This window comes from Tachypleus tridentatus, chromosome 4 (genome assembly GCF_004210375.1).
Source record: "Tachypleus tridentatus isolate NWPU-2018 chromosome 4, ASM421037v1, whole genome shotgun sequence".
NCBI classification, from domain to species: Eukaryota; Metazoa; Arthropoda; class Merostomata; order Xiphosura; family Limulidae; genus Tachypleus; species Tachypleus tridentatus.
This window is the reverse complement of record NC_134828.1, coordinates 65,441,342-65,459,121: the sequence shown is the minus strand read 5'-3', so window position 1 is coordinate 65,459,121 and position 17,780 is coordinate 65,441,342. Positions and strand designations below refer to the sequence as shown.

Here is a 17,780-nt window from a genome sequence, read left to right as displayed (position 1 = left end):
ACAACCACCTACCGTATTCTCACAAAAGAACATAAACTATAGCACTCTTAGTAAACAATAACCTACCGTATTCTCAACTCTTAGTAACAACCACCTACCATAACATAAACTACAGCACTCTTAGTAACAATAACTTACAGTATTCTCACGAAAGAACATAAATTGTAGCACTCTTAGTAACAACCACCTACCATATTTTCACAAAAGAACATAAATTGTAGCATTCTTAGTAACAAACAACACCTATAGCACTCTTAGTAACACCGAACATATTCTTAGTAACAACCACCTACCGTATTCTCACGAAAGAACATAAACTATAGCACTCTTAGTAACAATAACTTACAGTATTCTCACGAAAGAACATAAATTGTAGCACTCTTAGTAACAACCACCTACCATATTTTCACAAAAGAACATAAATTGTAGCATTCTTAGTAACAACCACCTACCGTATTCTCACGAAAAACATAAACTACAGCACTCTTAGTAACAATAACTTACAGTATTCTCACGAAATAACATAAATTGTAGCATTCTTAGTAACAACCTCCTACCAGATTCCCCAAAACAGTATAATTTAGAACACTCTTAGTAACATACACTTACCACATATCCCAAAATAACGTAAATTACAGCACTCTTAGTCCAGAACTGAATATTCTCAAATTTCAGAATCACAGAAGAATAATGGAATGTTCATCTTAATAATTAAACATCTCAAATGCTATTTTATGTGGTAGCTCATTCAGTTCCATTTCAATTTCTAACTAGATTGCAGCTTATTTGGTGAGATTAATTCTAATATTGACGGTATTTGTGTGACTCGTGTTATAACGGATGGTGTAACAAAAGTCTTGAACCAACAAGCAAGGTGCGGCATAAATATTAAAAATAATGTATGTTTTAAAACCAGACGACGGTACCTTATCGTACAATGTTACCTATATGTACCATTTTACAATAACACAACACTTCGTTTATCATTATTATAGCTATGCATTTTCTGGAGTCACTATACTGTCCAACTGAGAGTTTGCCAACATGGAAAATACCAACACAGAAAACGCCCTTAAAGGTTAGTACCTGTGTCGTTTTTTTAACTTTTTATTGTTATTATTGCAAAATTTCAGTTGGTTACTTAACATGTCTACTGATAGTTATATGATTATGCGTTGAATGTATTTATGCTGTTTGGGAAAAAAAAAAAAAAAGAATTCTGGTTCATTCCGAAAGAAATTGGTTATATAATAAAAACAAATCTTGTTACTTGGACAAGAAGCATATAATTTTCGCAAAATAAGACTTTTCTAATTACTTCGATATTTAGTTCTTTGGGAAATTCTTACGAGTTACACAAGAAACATCTGAGCTTGCTAATCCTAATTTTGAACTGGTAGACTTGAGGGAAGACAGCTAGTCAATAGTGCCCATGACCAAAACTTGAGCTGTTTCGCTTCGTTTCCATTATCGGAGGGTCAGGTGCTTCTTAGACCCTCCTTGAATATTAAGTGTAATACTACTTGAGGATCGGGCTATGCTTGTTTAATCGAACTGTGGAATTTAATTGTCCCTCTCATAATACGCCCAAGGACCTAAAGTGCGGAATACATTTTAGAGGAAAAGGACGTAAATCTTGAAAACGTTATGCTTATTTTTTAGATATAGCTGCTAGTTATGAAATAAATTTCATCTCCATTATTTGGGAATTAGATAGCTAGTTCTTTTTAAAAATAAACATTCTTGGTTGATTCAGTGAAACATACTTGAATTGGTGTTATAGCATAGAGTCGATCATAACGTATAGATAAGCTATAGAAAATGACTGTTAGATAAAAATATCTAGTTGCTTGGATAAGATATAGAAGGTGTCTAATATACAAAATTGTCCCTGGCTGTTTGGCTAAGGTATAATTGGTAGTTATTGAATAAAACTGTATCTGGTTCAATTGTATACTATAGTCGGCGATTATTGAATAAAGCTTTGCCTGATTTCTTCGATAAGGTATAGTTAAGTGGTAATTATTAGATTAAACTGTTTATGGTTAGTTGGGTAAGATATAATTGGCAGTTATAGGATAAAACCGTTTCTGGTTGTTTGATTAAGGCTTTGTTTCTTTTAATATCGCGCAAAGCTACATGAGGGCTATCTGCGCTAACCATCCCTAATTTAACACTGTAAGATTAGAGGGAAGGCAACTAGTCATCACCACCCACCGCCAACTCTTGGGTTACTCTTTTACCAACGAATAGTAAGATTGACCGTCACATTATAACGCCCCCACGGATGAAAGGGCGAGCATGTTTGGTGCGACGGGAATTCGAACCCGCGACCCTCACATTACGAGTCGAACACCTTAACCCACCTGGCCATGACGGGTGATTTGATTAAGATATACGTGGTGTTGTTTTCTTAATGAAACGATCCTTAGTTTCTTGATACTCTGATTGAACACTTTATTAAGAACCCTTAGAAATATCAATGTAAGTGTCAAAATATTCGTTCTTTACAGGATATATGCAACTTCATAGTTAGTGTAGGTACACCTATAATAGCTGGCCCGAACACCTCCTCTGTTATAAATGACAACAGCAGGTACGACATCATCATCTACCTATCTTTAATGGAAGACATAGAAAATCCCAGAAGCAACGCTACGAAACTTGGAACAATACCCGTGGAATCTAGCCAATTTGGTAATAATACTTCACTTCTTCTATTAGATGGATTAACAAAAAAATTCTTGGTTTGAGTATTCAGAAATGTCTGTATCTTATTAGACTATTAGTGTTGAAACATTAACATTCAAAACCTACGTGTTTACTCTTTCAACGGTAATTAAAATTCATTATAGGTCACAATGCTGAACAAATGATGTCATTAATTAAATAAGTTAATGTTGCCGCCGATACACTCGTCACGAATTTCTCACCTCTTCAATTTTGAAAGTTTTCTATTGTAAAATAATTTTGCAATGCTAACATATTCCTATTTGACACATTTATCGATTTCCTTTAATGGTCATGCTTTTTAAATATATATGAATAGGCCTAGATACTATCATCGTAATTTTAAATGTTAAATATATATATAAATATATGTTCTTGTTTTTATAAATGCATCCCAGGACTAATAGTCAATCGCACAAATATAATAACAAATGTTTGCTTTTCTTGGTTTATCCATCAGTTTAAGAATAATCTCGTGAATTAAAATTATTTGTTACAGAATCAAAATATTCTGTTCAAGTTGAACTTCAGAACATCACTGTTCCTCCAGTTGAGTTCTGTGGAGATGGTGAGTTACTATTACTTTGTTTTATGTACCCCAAACAAATAATTTAGTTAATGTTTAAAAGCTTATTATGTAATCTTATTTTTTGATTAAGAGTAAACATCTTTTAGCTTTATGGGCCCAGAAGATATAACACATTTTGTTTACAAAAGTAATAAAATATGATTGTAAAATTCAAATTAATCGAAGTTGATGTTTCAATTACTGATTTCTTTTCTGTAAAGTATTCTTGGTGGCTGATCTCCAGGAAACCAAGGAAAGTAAAACAGAAACCGTAGGTTGTATGAGTTCCAAGATTCAGATTGCCTGTGTGAATGAAGAGGGTAAGTTCTCAGATTTTAATTTTAATAATCCTTCTTTGGAGTTTCATTTTTACAGTGGATTATCTTCAGTCGTAATAAATTCATAACGGTCTAAGAAATATAGTATCAAATAAACTACTACAGCCAGTTCTTAAACAATTAAAAAACAGATGTATAGTACTATGCAAAAGTGTTAGGACAAGATAACAGTTTGTCATTCTTTCCATTTAATAGATTGTGTGTTTTTTCCACGCCATTATAGAATGTAAATTTCAACACTATAATAATGCTTCACTGATCACTGTTGAAAACCGAATGAGCCAGGATGAGAATACTTATTGTTCTTTAGAGTTCCTACATACTTGTACCAAGGGCATACTATAAGTGTTCTACTTCAGTGAACATACTGATCAAATTTAGGGTATGAAATAACTGTTATGATGCCCCATAAAAAGATAGAAGTTAGCAAACAGCTAGTATGTAGTATTGATATTTGCTAGAAGAAAACGATTTAATAGCACTACACAAATAAATATTGATAAAAACAGTGTTCAACATTATATTTTAAAATTTGTTCCTATGTCACGACCCGTAAAGCATAGAAAATTGTCAGTAGAGCTGAGAGTTCGCATAAAATCTTTACGTGATGCTGATTGGGCTCTCTGTGGACTCGAAATGCTCCACAAACACTGTAAAATACACACTAGATCATGAGACCGAGACAGGTAAGTTTGCAAATAGGAAAGTAAGAGACAGAAAAATCTAAACTCAATGATACTGATGTTAAGTATCTTCGTTTATGCAGCCTTCGGCACGGAAGGTAGACTGCCACTGATATAAAGTACCATGTATCAAATAACAGAAAAGTGTCCAGATCTACATCGTCAAGAAAACTCAATAAGAATGGAATATCTCGTCGTGTAGCAGTTAAAAACCTATACTTCGGTTCCCAAATATTGTCGAGAGACTGAAATGTGATAAAAAGTACAAAAATTAGACTGTTAATGATTGGAAAAGTGTTATGGACAGATGAATCCAAGTTTGAAATATTTGGTTCAAAGTGAATGTTGCACGTCCAACGGAAGAAAGGTGAAATACACTTACCTCAATTCATAACACCTACCATGAAGCATGGGGTAGGCAGTGTGATGGTTTGGGGTGTTTTTCTGCTTAGGCAACATGATATATTTGCAAAATAGATGGAATAATGGACTAGCCCAAGTATCATTAGATACCGATCCATCATGGTATACACAATGTTTTGCGTGTTATTGGTAAATTCTATTATCGAGAAGATAATGACTCCAAACGCTTTCCCAATCTATGCAGAAATTACTTAGCTAAGAAAGAAGCTGCTGGTTTCATTCAAACGATACAATGACCCTTACAGAGCCCGATCTTAACCCAATTGAAAAGATCTGGGATTTGATAGATGAAAAACTTGAGAAATCAAAAGTTACTTCCACAGAATATTTATGGGAGTATATTAGATGCATTTGGACTTAAATTTCAAAGGAGGAGTGATTAAATATGTTGCAGTAATGCCTGAAAGACTATTTGCAGTTATTAAAGCAAAAAGGGAATGCAGAGTGTTAACTGTTTGCTGAACTCAAGCACTTCTACTAAGTTTCTGTTGAGCTAAATATGAAGATAAAATTTTGATGTTTCACCTGTGATTTATCTTCCATTGTTCTTTGAAAGTAGCCTGAAATCTAATTTTTGACTTTGATCTAACACTTCTGCATAGTACTGTTGGGGAACAACGAGATTGGGGGTGAGATAGTATTTTGTAATTTATGCTAGAACCAGATAACTCAAAAGATCTTTTTCTGAAGAAATTAAAGTTGAAATGAGGTAATTTTGCTGAACCAAAAAGGCATTTAGCATGATTCGCTAAAGCGGTGGTTATCGAGTAGTTTGGTGCCGTGAACGGAAAGCACATGACGACTATAAATAATATAATTATTACCGTTGTAAAGGACAGTTAGATATTACTGTGATGTTTCAAATCAAACCGATCTAGCAATAAAATTATTAGTTGATTAGTGGTAGTTTTCAGGTTAAAAATATGCTTTTCTTATGCTGACTTATTAGTCAACTTATTTCTTTGTCTTAAGATGACAGCAGTTTTTGACAGAATTATTACAACTCTTGTTTGTGAAGACAGCCATTTTATGCCCGGCATGGCTAGGTGGTTAAGGCATTTGACTCGTAATTCGCGGGTTCGAATCCCCGTCACACCAAACATGCTTAGCCTTTCAGCCGTGAGGGCGTTATAATGTGACGGTCAATACGACTCTTCGTTGGTACAAGAGTTGGCGGTAGGTGGTGATGACTAGCTGCTTTCCCTCTGAACTTATACTGCTAAATTAGGGACGACTAACGCAGATAGCCTTTGTGTAGCTTTGCGCGAAATTCAAACCAAACCAAACCATCAACAACTGGAAGAATATCACTACTGTATGCATGCTATCTGGAACTGTCAAATTTTACTTTCTCTTTTATCTATAAAGTAAATTATTGAGTTGAAAATCAGATATACGACGCGTTTCATGTTTGTGTGTTTTCTAAAAGCAATATCACATTGGGCTATCTGGTGAGTCCACCGAGGGGAATCGAACCCCTGATTATAATGTTGTAAACCCGTAAACTTACCGCTGAACCAGCGGGAGATACGACGCGTTTAAAGAGAACGTTTTTTGACGTTACCTCTTCCGACAGAGGTTTATTATTCGTTTTACTGTCCCCCAGTATCACAGCGGAATGACTGCGGGCTCACACAGCTAAAAACAGAGTTTTGATACCTGTGATGGGCAGAGCACAGATAGCCAATTGTGTGCATTTCTGCATAATTCCAAATAGTCAAATAAATTGTTTTACTGTACTTCTCCTTCAACCGTCTCCTACCTGTAAACTTCAGAAGAAATAATTTAAACAAATACTGTGATGCCCATTGTTTTATATCAGTAAATAGAGGGAAATATCTTGTCTACTAATTACAACCACTGCCAAAATTACGCATAAATATACACAATCACAAAGCATGACACATTACAATTTACCCAAAATATTCTTGTAACTTACATACTACTGTGAGCAGTCGAATCGGAAGAGCTCAAGAGTGGTTGCTATGACACAGTAGATTAAGCATCATATCACATTCGTAACAACTGGTAATCAACTCGAAGCTACAACAAATTTATTTTCTTCACCATTTTCTTACCAAGTAAGGCTCGGCATGGCCAAGTGGTTATGGCGCTTGACTTGCAATCTGATGGTCCCTTTTAAGGTGTAGGATCGTTATTACGTTACGGTTAATCCTACTATTCATTTTTCATTTATAAAAGAGTTGGCGGTGAATGGTAATGGCTAGCTGCCTTACACTGCTAAATTAGGGATGGCTAGCGCAGATAGCCCTCATCTAGCTTTGCGGAAATTCAACACAAAAACTCTTGTCGAGTCCAGTTACTACTATCCCACTATTTTGATATATATCACATGTTATTTTTCTTCTCCCTCTTCTGGCAGAAAATGGTATAATTTAACAAGGCTCAATGTAAACAAAAAGAGATAAAGAAAACATAGCGTAGACATTTTAATTGGGATTAAGGTTGTCACAAAATGTGTCGGACGTTACATTTGTAAGCCAAGAATGTTTATAATCGGTTGGCTCGTCCAGTCGCAAACTATATAGGACGAGCATGTTCGATGACAGAGTTTTGAACTCGTGACCCTCTGACTAGGAGTGGAGCACTCTAACCACCAGGCCTTATCTTGTACAGTACTAACCTTATTTCCTGCTTAGTTACATACCGCAAGAAGTGTACCCTACTTAGATACTTTAGATGTTTCGTACCGACTATTTTGACAATATTTTTCAGTTCTCTGGTAACGTCATTTGAAACGAGTAGAACTTAAGCTTTAACACAGAAATATAAAATAATTATTTCTGTGTATATAATGCCTTGCTCTCTCAGTTTACAAAGGAATATCCAGAAGCGCCATCCGACGTCTTGTGAACTTGTTTTTTATTTTTTTAAAATAAACACTGATTTTATTGCGATCACCTCTGTCACGTCTCTATTCCGTAACTTAGTTGAGTCACATTTTCAGCTTTAACTCTGAAAATCACTCCCTGTTAAACTTCTAGTTATTTATGGCACTACTCTTACCTGTACGTAAACAGTAAACGTTAAAATTGGTTTGGTTTGTTTTGAATTTCGCGCAAAGCTACTTGAGGGCTAACTGCGCTAGACGTCCCTAATTTAGTAGTGTAGGACTGGAAGGAAGGCAGCTAGTCATCACCACCCACCACCAACTCTGGGGTTACTCTTTTTCTAACGCATAGTGGGATTGATCGTCACATCATAATGCCTCCTCGACCGAAAGGGCGAGCATGTTTGGTGTGACGGGGATTCGAATCCGTGACCCTCGAATTACGAGTCGAGTGCCTTAACCACCTGGCCATGCCGGGCTAAACGTTAAAATATTACACACGTACACATTTATATAAAGAAATGCAATATCATAATCAAACAATTTTTTTTAAAGAAGGCTCAACATAAAATGTTGGACAGTTAGTGGGCATTCGGCTGGTTAGCAGAATCAAGGATTTGAATATTTTCTAATATTAATTTTTTTTAGAAAAAAGTTTATGTATCACCGTTGATATTTCTCAGTAGACACTTTAGCAAAATGATTGTAGATACAATTAAAAATACAAATACAGAAAAACGTCAAACAAGTAAAGGAATTATTCAAGGTTTGGAGATAAAAATCAGTGTTAATTATGATTTAATTCATCACTAAAGTAGATAAAAAATGATTTTTACTAAATCTCTGAAAATGGGTGAGTTGTTGAATTCAACAGTAAGTGTTAATACTCAAGATAATTTAGTTGTATGTTCGTTGTTATCAGGATAAATAATAGACGAACATATAAGTTAGTCACCTGTTTTTCGTAGGTGTGAATTTTTCAGATATTAAGTAAATGTGTAATGAACAATGGCTATCAAATGTATTTATCATAGATGTCGATCTCATGTTAGTAGTCCAGTCGGCCAATGGATCAGACATAGAATTCTCTGAGAAAGACAATTTTTGGTCGTACGCACACAGCTTTCCTCTTTACAAATTGGATGAACCGATCGCGGACCAAATTCTTGATGGACTGAAGGTGAGAACATCTCACAGAACAAAGTCAGTACTTTATTCATAATTCTGTGTGTTAGATAGATTGTTTATACATTCTATATAATATAAGTACTCAATGGTAAATAACTGAAGCAATTGTACGTGTTTCTTTGGTCATTTTGTGAAGATTGTGTAAGACACAATAATAACCAAAAGGCAATTCACCTAATGTAACATGAAAACAATCGATGAATTCAAACAGATATGTATATTTATTTTTTAGATTCTGGTGAAAAACAATGGAAAGTCTGTATTTCGTCAAAGAACTTACATGAAAGCATTACAGGTTTGGGCCTTTCTCCGTTCCTATAACTACGATAAAACGCTAACACTCGGTATAGAACAAGATAACCATAAATTACTACAATACAGCTTTGGAGATATCATTCTTCACAAGGGGAACCGTCTGGTGAATCCTTCTGGGAACGTCCTGACTGATGCCATCCCACCAGGAGAGACAATGGAACTTGAAATGTCTGAACTTGTTCTGTGCAGTAAGCGGCAGCCCCATCCCTCCTATAGGTCTCATCTCATCATCGCTCTGGACCCTCTAAATTCCTTGCTGGAAACTAATAGAAACAATAATTATTTTGTCCTACCGATGCTAGTGAAGTGCTGTAGTGAGTACCTGTTTCAGTAATTGGTTCTTTATCAGTCATTCGGAGTTACTCGCTGTTCAAAATAACAACGCTAACCAAGCACAAGATCACACATTCTAATAACATTGATTTTTAGCCATGATGAAATAGTTAGTATAAAAATTAACAAAAATCAAGTTAATTAAAAGAAACCCAGAAGCTGGAGTACTTTCAAATAGTTGATTATTTTTGCCGGATCAAAAGAAAAATAATAGGGGGGAGGTGTACTGGAAACGGGACGTTCAGCTGTTTCCAGACCGAAAGGGTAATGGTGGTCAAGTTATTACTGTAATGTAATTGAAGAGTAGAACTTTAAGTTAATACTGTACAGCGCAGAGGAATGTTTAGAACTACTTCACAAGAAGACTGAAACTAAACTCTGTATAGATGAGAAAGAGTAGTGAGGTTGGGGAAGGAACTTAGATAATATAAGATATATTGTAATATGAAATATGAACTACCATATTTAAGAATTTTAAGCTGTCGAGTTTCAAATTTAACAATTCTTAACCAGAAACGATTATCTTAGTTTTTAGAAGTAAATAAAAAATGTCATAAGAAGAAATATTTAAATATACTATATTTATATCTTAAATCTACGCAGAATTATAATAGGAAAAACAACAACAGAAAATTCGTTCAAAAATGGCTATCAGTGATTGTTAGAATATTCATAAACAATGTCTAAGCCATAACAAAGTGTATTTGAACTTAATAACTCACACAGTATTCAAAACTTTTTACTGTGACGTATCTAAGTAACAATATAAATATACACGTGTGTGTATATGTTTCTGTAAATAGGTTCGTTTTTTTTAATTTAATAGCTAATCGTGAATACAAAACATCCTCTCGCTGTAAACTACGTCTTCAGTGGCATTGTGGTAAGTCATAAGGCTAATAATGCTAAAATTAGGTTTCGATAGTGGGCACAGCAAAGATAACCCTGCGCTTAACTACAAACAAACAAATAAAACTGCAGAATACTAAAATGTATAATAATATTTAATAAAACAGCGAAGTCAACCACCAGAGGTTAATACATTTATTTATTTCCACTGAATTTCACCTACAAAGTGTGTTTGAAGTGTCTTCTTAGAACAAAGCCACATCAGGCTGTCTGCTGAATCGAACCCCTGATTCTAGCGTTGTATATCCGGAGACATACCGTTGTACTAGCGGGGGGGGGGCAAATTTGACCTCCAAAATTAACAGCTTATTAATGATATTCTTACAAACTACTTATCTGTGTCGATATATGAAATGGCAAAACGATATCTAATTTCTGACGTTCACATCCGAGTCCTATTTCTTGTTAATTCAGTGCATGGCTTAAGTGTAAAAGCCCAATCTAATATTTAAAACATTTCTCCATTATCTACTCATCTTCAGGTAACGTCCAAATTTAGGTTTTACCAACCACAATGCACCTCACCAAAAGCTACCCCCTCTCCTTATAGTGGCGCCCCCAGTGGCACAGCGGCATGTCTGCGAATTTAAAATGAGAAACCAGGTTTTGATACCCGTGGCGGCCAGAGCACAGATAGCCCATTGTGTAGCTTTATGCTTTATTCCAAATAAAACAAACACCTTATAGTGGCTCAACGGCAAGTTTAATGAATTATAATCTCTAAAAATTGAGTTTCAATATCCGCGATGGGCATAGTCCATAACTCATTTGTATAGCTTTGTGCTTAACAACAAACAACCAGTGACTAAGACACTTGGTTAGTATTATTTTTAAATGAGTGTCATTTAAAACGATAACAACTTGTAAGTATGCTTTTAGAAACAACTCAACCTGAGTACAGAGTAACAAAACGACATCCAGTGTGTAATGTTTCCTTCTCGTTCGTCTTCCCTTTATCAACTCATGTTTTGGGTCTAAAAATAGCTTGTTTTATCTTTATGGCTAAAAAAATTCTCTCAGCATAAGCTAGTAAGATTGATAAGCCTAATGTCTCATAAAAAAAGTGTCCCATAGCCCCGTATCTTCGTTTATTTTTCCAGTCCGTTAACGAATTTCAGTAACAAAGCTTATCAAAAGAAGCTACCAGACTTCCTTCCTTTCTAATTTTGGTAACAACATTTAAATGTTAAGTTAAAAAGTACATAATCCAAGCTATGTACGAAATACGAAAAATATTTTTAGAACGTAAATTTCTTGTCAAGGTCCTATGTTTTGCCATTTAGTTATTTGAGTTTATGAAAACGCTTATTTTTTCGCAGTAACTAATCCTTCACATAACATTCTTCCCTCGGTGTGAACTACTCATATCCACAATCATATTAACAAAGATTCTTTGCCATCACACCTTCTTGTATTCATTCATTCATTTCATGGCAGAGGTTTAGTTTGAAGACAGAGAAGCCATGATACTTCTCTCAACAATTAAGGTGCTCAGGAACTCTTGTTACTCTTCAACCCCGCCCTTGTAGTTCTAAGTTGACTTGTTCTGTTGTTTTGCTGGTGTTTTGTTAGTCTGTCGAGAGAGCCTGATCGACAGTCTTGAAAAATGAGCAGGTATCTCCGCAGGAAGGGATCAAGGTTGTTTAAATTTTGAAAATAATTAATCCAGAATTTTGGACACTGGATAGGCTGGGTTTGGAATTCAGCTGTGGGGAGAAACGGATAAAACCCACTTTTACGGCTAGGGCGCCGAAACATTTTTGTAATTTCTCAGTCTAGCTTTTATCATGAAGAGGTAATCCAACAGAGAAGCCTACCAGTTTTTATTTTTTATATCCTAATATCAATTAGGAAATTAACAATTTGTAAGTTTACTATTAATGAGTATTTAATTTAAATTATGTAAAAATTACATAGATGTTGCAACCATCGACTTGACGGTATGTCTTCGTAGGGAACAGTATGAATATCCGTTCCACTCTCGAGTTCTTTGATGTACGTAATGGTTGAAAGGTAGGTACGACTAGGAGCTTTATCTTGGTGAACCCACACTCTATTAACTTTATTTCAGAAAGGAAATCCTTCTTTATTATGTTGCGTACCGTTTCTGGGGTGTATGGCTTTTGTCACCAATTTTTGAAATCGTCGATTCTCACTACTTACAAAATGCCAAAATTTGCTTACCGTAGCTGGAACACGACCTGTAGCAGGTCCTTTTCTGAATGGTCCTTGTATCCCAATTTTATCCATATTTCTTTGTTTTTCAATGTTATTAAGTACAAGGTAAATTACCGTCTTGAAAATTCTGAATCCGCAACCTGAATAGAGACTTACAATTTGAGTATATGAATATTTAGCCATCCGGTGATTTAACGGCAAGTTAATGGCTTACTGACGCTAAAAAATTGATTTTTATACACACGGTGAGTAGAACACAGAATATCCATTGCATAACTTTGTGCATAACAACATAAACAAACAAACAAAAGTTAATTAAGTTTACTGGTGGTACTCTAGTAAGAAAGATGATATTTTGTCCGAGTTAAAAGTGTACTTTAGTTACTTTCGCTGGAAGAAATCAGAACATTCAGACGATATATACTTTGTCAGTTCATCATATCAGAAGAAGAGTTATTCACTCAGGATTTTAAATATAAACAATAAAGTTAAAGGAAAGTACATCTGTTGGATGGCTGTCTTACTGCTCTCCTGCACCTCTTCCATTCCCTTCGTGTGTATATTAGTTTACGAAGCATTTGCTTTATGCCTAACCATTACTATAGGTAGATAAAACCAAGTGTTTGTTATGTAGTTTATGACTAACCATTACTATAGATAGATAAAGCCAAGTGTTTGTCATGCAGTTTATGACTAACCATTACTATAGGAAGATAAAACCAAGTGTTTGTCCTGTAGTTTCAATGTGGCCGACATGGTTAGGAGGTTAAGGTGCTCGACTCATAGTTTGAGGGTCGCGAGTTTGAATCTCCGTCACACAAAACATGCTCGTCCTTTCATTACAACATGTTACAGTCACTCCCATTATTCGTTGGTAAAAGATTATCTCAAAAGTGGGTGGTGGGTGGTGATGACTAGCTGCCTTCTATCTAATCTTACACTGCTGAATAAGGGACGGCTGGCGCATAGTCCTTGTGTAGCTTTGCGCTAAATTTAAAAAAGTGTCAATGTTTTCATGAAAGCCTTACACAAAAAAGTGTAATTACCTTTCTTTGTTCATCTAAACACGTCATTTTTCACTGTGCACAATTGTAGTTCATGTAAATGTCTGTATAATAACCTTTAATTTCACACTTGTATTTATGTTCTGGAATTGATGGCTACTTTGTTTTATGGGGGGGAGGGGATTGATGCATTTAACTGCGGGAAATGTTCCACATTAAATACCATTTTGATATTCTGTACAGAATTTAATAGCTTATAAAAGCAAATTTACAAACTGTTAACACTATAATAAGTAATAATGAGGTCTACAAAAAGAGTGAAAAAGTTTTTCTCTGTAATTTACGTTTATTAAATACAAGACTAGACTGGGGAATTACATGAAGATTGTGATGAAATTACACGAACACGTTTTAATGGTTTAGTATGATTGCGAAAATCGGTAGTATGCACTAAGGGAATATATATATATTGAGATAAATTAAGAGGTTTCTAAAACCCATACCCATTAATTAATGAGAAATAGGCACGTTCTACTTTTAATATTGTTTTGAGATTTCGAACAAAAGTTTAAATTAGTACTTTTGTAAAAGTAGGTTCCAAAATTATTAACTATAACTATTTTGGTTAAACCAAGTAATAAACAAATAAATGTTTTAGCCTCTGGTGGTGAGTTTCGCTGTTAAATTTCTCTTATTGAAGAAAAGAGGAACTAGGAATTTGCGTGCAAGGGCCTTTAAAAAAAATCACTGATTTAGTATCATTGTGAATATATGAAACTTACACTTACACCCAGCACTTGTCAATCAACTATTTTTCAGGCCTTTCCTCTTTAACTCCATTAAATTAACTGCATCCATCACATTCGAAGGCAACCTGTTCCATAAGCCAATTACCCTGTTAACAAAATAAAACTGTCTTAGTTGAAGATGACTTCGACCTTGCCAAAATTTATATTTGTATTTCTTAGTCCTACCATTATCATAATTAAATATGAAAATATAGATGATGCATCAACACTATCAATTCCCTTAAACTACTTCAATCAGATCCCCTCTATCTCTTGTTTTTTTAAAGAGAAAACAAGTTCAGAGATAGTCAACTATCCTCATATAACAACCCCTCTATTCCAGGCACCATTTAGTGAACCCGTTTCAACAATTCAATGGCTTTCCAAAGGTAAGTAGCCCAAGAATTAACACAATACCTCAAATGTGGCCTAACCAGTGACCTATACAATAACATTATGGCATGGTCAAGCGTGTTAAGGCGTGCGACTCGTAATCTGAGGGTCGCGGGTTCGCATCCCCGTCGCACCAAACATGCTCGCCCTTTCAGCCATAAGAGCGTTATAATGTGACGGTCAATCTCACTATTCGTTGGTAAAAGAATCGCCCAAGAGTTGGCGGTGGGTGATGATGACTAGCTGCCTTCCCTCTAGTCTTACACTGCTAAATTAGGGACGACTAGCGCAGATAGCCCTCGAGTAGCTTTGCGCGAAATTCAAAACGAACAAACAATCATTATACTTGTATTCAATATTTCTGTAGATACGATCTAAAATCCTATTTGTCCTGCTACAAGCAACAACACATTGCTTAGGTGGCTTTAGAGACTAATGGAACAGAACACCAAGATCTTTTTCTTCCATAACGTTTAAGAAAGTTAGCAGTAAGGTTATACAGTTTATCAGTTCAGATATTGGAACTTAGAATTTCCAAGGTGAGAATATCCTTTGTACTTAGTAGCATAAAAACCAAAGGAATAGAAATCATTTTGAGCCACCAAGTCATACTCTAAGCGTAATAAACAAAGTGTGGCGTCTTCTAACAGATGATAATACAAGAACATTAAACCATCCACTGCTTCAAGTAACAGTACAGAACATATTCAAGAAGCACCTCACTCTGGAAAAGTGATACAAGTCATGTGTAGTTCTAAACACAACTGTTCAGCTGTTGCAAACTTAAAACAGCTGGAGTATTAAACGAGTTTTCCTTTTAATACAAAGTATTTAACTTCTGTGAAACTCTCTATATATATACTCCACAGTAAAAAAAAAATGTATTTTTCTTGTTAACTTTAAGTCGGTTTCTTTAAAACGTGCATTGTTGTTTATGAATATTCCATTTTGTTTGTGTTATCGTCAATGGTAGGAACTTACAAAATAGTTTTAATTTTTAAACTTGTCATATTGGTACGTTCACAGTGGCGCATTAAATGCTAAAACACAAGTTGTTACTTTCAAGTACTGTTGTAAGTGACAACTCGGGCCTTGTCACCAGCATTAACGACTGGATCCGGGTATAGTTGAACGTCCAGTTCTTAGTACATGCCAAAGTTTTGAGGTTAATATTTTAAATACAAATATCCCAACCATTACTGTGAGAAACTGATTACATATAATATTAAGGTATATATATATATATTTCTAATCTTTGTAAGATGCACTTTTTTTAAAGTTGAATAATGGATCTTCGTACCTTATGTTTACTTCAGGAACACTGAAATCATAAATACAATCTAAAATTAAGTTTTTAAGTAAGCAACTTGCTCTGATGGGAAGTTTACATTGATTAACAAAATAAAAACAGCAATATCTGCTGACAGAAGGAGTTTCTCTAACGTCTGGGAAAACCGGATATTTCTTGAGATTTTTTGTTTTGTTCACTGGAACACTAAGTTTCACTTCTGTATTGATTACAGAAACAGTATCCTGAAAACAAAAAGAATACCGAGAGGATAATAAGAAAATCTACGTTTGAAATTATACAATTTTTTAAAAATAGATTAAAGTTTTAATCTGTGCTTATGCAGTGAACAACACAGATATACCTTCGGTATTTATCGATTAAAAGTTACGATGGAAAGTTTGAAATCCGATTCATAAGGGCCAACATAAAAAGGAATTATCACATTAAGTCTATACTAAATGGTTCTAAACACAGGCGTCTTACCTCTGTATAAAAATAATATGAAGAAATACCACTTCATATGTCTTACTAAATTAGTAAATTAATTTAGTAAATTTATTTCTGCATAACTATAAATATAGTAATACAAAGATAACAACAATAAATACTATTTTTCTTCTGACATAGACGAATACGACGCCTATTGTGAAGTGAAATGGGATTTCTGGAAAGGTGGAAACAAGGCTTGGATTACCCATAAACCTCGCTACTCGACAGATATAACAGTATACGAGTACGTGGTGAGTTATTTTAAATTTTTTAAATACAAATACACCCATTTCTTTATTTTTTGATAATTGCCATGTTGTTAAACTGGAATATTTTTTTACTCGAAAATTAACTACAAATATATTCATAGTAAGCTACGTAAAGTTACTATAACAGAGGCATAAAACTTAATCCAACGTTTCGTTACCAATACCATCTTTGAATTGTCGTGGTAGAACGTCTTGTTATGAAAAAGTGTAAAATGGAAAATTTAAGTAACACCTATTTACTTTGTACAATATCTTTAAAAAACGAAATTTATTGTTAGGTTATTTTGGGCATACAACTTTTGATTAAACAAAAATTTATTCTTTTTTCATTAAAGATCCAGTAACCTTCAACGTATATTTTTCAGCATGTAGATAAGTCATTAATTTTCAATGTATGTGTTCCAGCGTGAAGACATATCTACTGATTTTCAAGTTATGTTTTTTAGCGTGAAGATAAATCAATAAAAAAGGCCCCAAAATATGATGCAATGAAAGAGGTGACCCAGTTGATACGGCTAGAACGAATGATCGAAGTTCTGGCTGATATAATGGAGCAACAAGATCAATGTGAAATCGATATTAAGTCTAATGAAGAACCTCTTCTTTTAAGAGTCGGAAATTTGGCATTACAGCTGAAACAAGCCTTTGTGAGTTCCATAAAAGATGACATGTCAGAGTGGCAAAAATCTCAGTTGAAAATGGTACGTAGAATCAATTACATTTAAAACATGTAATAACGTTTTAGAATATATACAGTTGGTAGTTCCTTTCGGTTTACTTAGATTTACTAACATCATAAAAGTTACTTCAAAAATTACAGAAGCAAATTACAGGTTTGAGTAAGGATATGGAATTCAAAAAAAATTTAAGAATGATTTTAAAATATTTTAAGATAACTGTTATAGTATTCTATAGTGCACTGTTTCCCCTAAAAGTAATCTGATAGAGTCAATAGAATAAGAGAATCTTTGGCATAAAATGTATTACATAATAAATTTCGATTATCTCACTTTAACTAAGTATGAAGAAA

At 34.4% G+C, this 17,780-nt stretch overlaps 1 protein-coding gene and 1 long non-coding RNA gene across 4 annotated transcripts in view; one reads left to right on the top strand and one right to left on the bottom strand.

Annotated features, from left to right (window-relative positions):
• The window catches only part of LOC143249321 (uncharacterized), a 32,126-nt gene that overhangs the window by 3,561 nt on the left and 10,785 nt on the right, over window positions 1-17,780 (top strand). The window contains exons 2-9 of the mRNA XM_076498950.1: window positions 996-1,078; window positions 2,514-2,697; window positions 3,230-3,298; window positions 3,520-3,618; window positions 8,628-8,773; window positions 9,014-9,410; window positions 16,620-16,732; window positions 17,197-17,451. Of these exons, the coding sequence (XP_076355065.1) occupies window positions 996-1,078; window positions 2,514-2,697; window positions 3,230-3,298; window positions 3,520-3,618; window positions 8,628-8,773; window positions 9,014-9,410; window positions 16,620-16,732; window positions 17,197-17,451 (1,346 nt within the window). The remainder of the gene's footprint in view (window positions 1-995; window positions 1,079-2,513; window positions 2,698-3,229; window positions 3,299-3,519; window positions 3,619-8,627; window positions 8,774-9,013; window positions 9,411-16,619; window positions 16,733-17,196; window positions 17,452-17,780) is intronic.
• The window catches only part of LOC143249323 (uncharacterized), a 97,481-nt gene continuing 88,936 nt past the window's right edge, over window positions 9,236-17,780 (bottom strand). Inside the window, exons 3-4 of one of the 3 annotated variants that reach the window (XR_013027723.1) lie at window positions 14,309-14,415; window positions 9,236-9,359 (exon numbers count right to left, since the gene is read on the bottom strand). This is a non-coding gene — a long non-coding RNA (uncharacterized LOC143249323). Of the gene's footprint in view, window positions 9,360-14,302; window positions 14,416-17,780 lie in introns of all 3 variants that reach the window. The other 2 variants (XR_013027722.1, XR_013027720.1) reach the window with 2 other exon arrangements.